Source organism: Triticum urartu, chromosome 5A (genome assembly GCF_056163025.1).
Source record: "Triticum urartu cultivar PI428250 chromosome 5A, HENAU_Tu73, whole genome shotgun sequence".
NCBI lineage: Eukaryota > Viridiplantae > Streptophyta > Magnoliopsida > Poales > Poaceae > Triticum > Triticum urartu.
Window position 1 is genome coordinate 316,915,345 of NC_141877.1, and position 4,904 is coordinate 316,920,248.

The following is a 4,904-nucleotide window of genomic DNA, read 5'->3' on the forward strand; positions in this document are numbered from 1 at the left end:
AATGCCTACATCAATTTGACTATATAAATGCCCAAAAAGCAAGCATCAAAATCTGACACCATGTTTTACTGAAACCAAAAGCCAAGTTACATGATTCCTTGACACAATTATAAAGTTGAATAATGTACTGTTTGCAAACAACATATTTATGATCAGTGGTAAGAACGGGAGATTTTGTAACATCATTTGACTACGGGGCAGTAACAACAATCTGGTCCAAATAATCAGACTTTTGACAGCAAATAACTGAACACCATCAAAATTTTCTTACTCCATGATAAGATTGAAACTGACCATGCTTACATAATATTGGTACACACTATTTTTCTTACAATACGACACCAGCCTAGATGGGAACATTCATGTATACAAATACTAAATACTGAACATGCCAATGACCATGGTAATTTCGAGCATACAAAGTTTGACAGATCATGGTAAAGCCAACAACTTAACTGAAAAAAACGCCTAGTTCACTGAATGTGGCGCAACTCAACGAGGGTAGAAAGAATGGAATGAATTGACGAGGACAACCAGAAGTGCGAAGTAGATAGTACTACCTTTTAGGCCACGGATCTGGAGTGCGTTGCGATTAGATGAGGGCTCTTTGTGGCTGTCGATGTTGTCAATATCTGGGATGTAGGAAAAATCTTGCGTGGCCTCAGGAACTTGAGATCCAGAATCGGTAACACCATGTTTCTCAACATCTTGGCTTGAGGAAGGTGAATACCTCTGGAGATTTGGAGGAATGCACTTGTCGTCCTCCTCCTCCTCTAGCATATCATCCTCCTCCTTCTCTAGCAATCCCAGATCTGGGAAGCCCTCGGGAGTGAACGGCTGGGAACAGAAGCTGCACATGGACACGGCAAGATGAAGATCGAAGGATTTGATGGAGAAGACTTTGCAAGAAACAGAGGAGCTTATGAGAGGAGAAACCTGAACCGGAGATCCATGTGAATAACTCTGCACCAAGATCCATTGGTCAAATCAAGAAGAAATCTGTAGATCCGGGCGCTATGTGGATGGAGGGTCGATCTGATTCCCGGCGACGAGGCTGTGTCTGCAGGAGGGGATTCACATTTTGAATTGTGTCTCGTTCGGGCGGATGTGGCAGCTGGGTCACGGGGTATGAGCACATCGCCCCATAGGCGAGTACGCGCTAGGTGCGTGTGTAGGTAGTAGGTCGCCAGATACGATGGGAAACTGAAATCGCTATATTCGGGTGGGGCCATATGGGGCGGGCTCACGCCGATCCACATGAGGAGCGACGGCACTGATTCGCGCTGCGCAAGCAATCAGTTAGGAATAGCCTTATTCGGTAGCTATATCCCCAACAACTTTATTATTGCCTCTAGGGCATATTTCCTTCAAATTCATGGGAACATGGGAAACAAGGGAAGAACAGAACAAGGGAAGAGGAGAAACTTGGCTAGGTAAGGAAAGAAAGAGAAAGAAGGGGATCCAGTGGAGGGGAAGAAGAAGATGGAAGAGGAATGGGAAGAAGATGGCATGGGAGAAGGGGAAGAAGATGGCAGGTGGTGGAGGGGCTGCGCTGGCCAGCGAGATGGCTGAGATGCATGGAAGGCACGTTGGCCAGTGAAATGGCCAAGATGTAAGGCGTGCCGGTCAGCAAGATGGCCGGGATGAAAGGGTTGCGCCGACCAGATGTAGCAGCGGCGCCACCTCATGCGGTAGAGGAAGGAGTTCCACGGGGGAAGGAAAGGGGCGGCAACCGCGAGAGCTTGAAATACCGCCACAACCCGAGAGAGGAGAGGGGTAGGAGGGCCATGGCATGGGGATCCATACCTGCGTCGCCATCGGCTGGGGCTTGCGTCTCGCATGGAGGAAAGGCAAGTCGCGAGCGAGACACGTCTTGAAATGTTATGTTTTGCGGGACATGGCCAATTCAACCCAAATTGGAGGCTCGGACTCCGTATCGCGGGAGGGCTGCGCGCGTGGAGGCTAATTCATCTCTATATCTGGCCCGTTTCTGTTTGCTCGATTCGGTACATCTGAATTGACAGGTAGTCAATACCATATCCAATTTGAAGGGTCTAATTCAGACATCCGAACACCGTGTTAGTGTTTTTACCACTGTTAATTTCTCGGTGCGGTGATTTTTGCGATGTTTTGTAAGTAGGTGGTTTTTCGCCAATAATCCTAGACGTACAAAGGTTTACTGGGTTGTTACGGGCAAGACATGTTGTGATTCATCAATAATCTCTCCGCCCCCCCCCTGAATTCAGGTGGGGGGCCATCCCCCAACTAATAGTATGCCTCCAAATCACCTCCCCTGTAATCTCCCGTAAAAAAATCCCGTATATGTAGCATTACTGATTTTTTCGCTAATGATGACACGATTGTGGTGGTTGTGTGCATTTTACTCATTGACGGATTGGCATGGGCGACACTAGGGTTTGGTGGGAGGTGGTTGTGGAGTGGATAGATGTGTGTAAAGAAGGAGGACGCGTTAGAGAGAAAGAAGACGGGTTTGGAGTGAAGCGCTTGTGCTCGAGCTGACGTGGCAGATAGTTTGGACCGTCCAATTTCTACCCCATGAATGGGTTGGGTTTGGACAACCTCGAACAATCCAAACAAATGGATTAGATATATACAAGAGCCAGGTTAAGAGACCTTTTCTCCAAGGGTCCTTCCCTTTCCCTTGACGGATAGGGCAAGCTCTCCCCTTCAAGCTTTGTTGGCGAGTTCGTGGACTCACCTTCCTTTTGTTTGTTGCTCCGGCGGCCGGTGTAGGCGATGAGAACCCGGTGTTTTTGCTCTCTAGTAGTTTAGGTTAGAGTTTTCTAGTCCTCACAAGTGCGGCCCTCGTGCGATGGCATTGTTTTTTCTTTGAGTTTGTTTTCCGAGCTCCGATTCTCCTCGTGTTTGTCCATCTGGACGTAGTTGATAGAGATCCGGTGTAGATTCATGCCGTCTCCTTGAGGCTGCGAGGTTATGGTTTCTCATCGTACGTGCGCGATTTGGTGTTAGTTGCTTTAAATCTATGCAAGGGTTTAACAGCGACGACACAACTCTAGGGTATTGGTCCTTAGGGGCACGTGCATGAATACTTCGTGGTTGTCGCCGATAAGGTCAAGTCGGCTCCGGTAGGGGAGCGGCGAGTACGACACGTCGTCGGTCGTTCTAGCGGCGATAGTGGTCCTTCGGTGGTCTAGAGACCTTAGTGTAACTTTTATTATGTTTGAGGTGCTTCATATGAACTTGTCCGGGCCACCAAATGAAGCAGAAATGGGCGCCCTCGGGACCCGTACGTCCTTGCACAGAATGGAAATTGGCGGTACGTACACCTCTTCAATTTTGACCCAACCAAGGTCCGAAGGGCCAAACAAATTTGAAGTTCTATTCATCATACCCTCAAAAAAGATCTATCTCTGCATGTGCATGAGTTTATACAAGTATTATCTAGTTGTACTGGTATGTATACAAAGAAAATAATACTACCAGATGATTTCGTCCTTTAGCTGAGCATGCACCTGAGAACTTGCTAAATAAACTTAGTTAATTATTACGGTACGGAGTAACTACCACGGCATCTCCAAAGCGAATTCTCAAACCACCCGTGTTCGTTTGAACAACGCGGTCCGGACGTGTTTTGTTATCCAACGATCCTGTATCAACTTGGAAGTAAATTGGAAGGCTTTATGAAGTTCAGACACCATCCACATAAAACTTCAACACCTCCGACGCACTCAAATCCCTTTTCCGGTCCCATTTTCTTTCACTCCATCCATGCTCCCCTTGCTTTGTATGCGTGCCCTCCTCCTTCGACGCCGCCGTTGTACCTCTCCGACCACTACCCAGGCATTGCCGGACGTCCTCAACCACCATCCACACGCCCGCTTGCCTCGTACTACAGCGCCATCCACCCAGGATCTATCCGCAACCAGGTACCCTCCGACCCACTGTCGACGACGTCCATGGCGATCACCACGCTTGACAGGTGTTCGGTAAAATGCCATTAAGCTTATTTTTGAACTTCATGTTGTTTTTTAGAGTATGAAGGATGTGGATTACTCGAGCATGGATGATGAGTTGTTGTGCGACGTGTGGTAGAGCGTATTCGTGAATTGTAGGCAGGAGCGGAAGGGGGCTCTTCTGGCAACGCGTGCATGGTTCGTTTCACGGGTGAAAGCATATTGCGCCATACGACATGCACATCATCCATGAACGCAATGTGAAGTCGTTAGCACATCAATGGTACACCATCTAGACCATTAGTTTTGTAAAGCGGTTGATCAGCTAGAGGCATTGTGGCCATTGCGCGCGACAGTCATGGTGATCGTAAGTTTTGCTTCTTCTTGCTTAACTTTTTTTGTATGGTAATATGTGTCTTATTTATATCATAAGGATCATAGTACAAGTCACGTACGATTTAGAAAAACTGAAATGATAACAGAATACTAGCATTTGCATAAAGAAACACCAGCTAAGAAGTATAATTATAAATAAGACTAAAAAATCCTTTAAATTTGACACCGACGTCCGTCACCTGCCTTTAGCACAACTAGCACCAAAGAAAAAAAATTGATGGATCACCTTCATACATGAGCTCGACGCGGCTCCATGGCTTATATGCAGCTTTGTTAACCTCCAAGATGGCTCATCAAAGATGAAACAATTACCGTTGAACAAATTAGACCGGGGTGACACTCCGGACACGCCATAGAACTTCAGATCTGGCACCTCCACACTATTAAGACGTCGGAGGAGAAAACCATACCTGACATCCACAAACCACGAACCCAACACACGATCCATCATCTTCCAGATGCCGCCAATGTAGACCATAATCTGCATCCGTTCTTGGACTACCTCTCAAGCTCCGCGCTGGAGATGGAACAAACACCATCGCAACAGCGGAGCCCAAGGACACAGGTCCACCA

General features: G+C 47.3%; 1 protein-coding gene across 1 annotated transcript; it reads right to left on the reverse strand.

Moving 5' to 3' along the window:
* Positions 1-492: 492 nt before the first annotated feature.
* Positions 493-1,818, reverse strand: LOC147971214 (uncharacterized). Its single transcript, XM_087523872.1, has 3 exons — positions 1,807-1,818; positions 937-1,283; positions 493-850 (listed from the first exon to the last, which is right to left on the reverse strand). Exons 1-3 carry the CDS (start codon positions 1,816-1,818, stop codon positions 493-495), a joined length of 717 nt encoding a protein of 238 aa, XP_087379998.1.
* Positions 1,819-4,904: the final 3,086 nt, after the last annotated feature.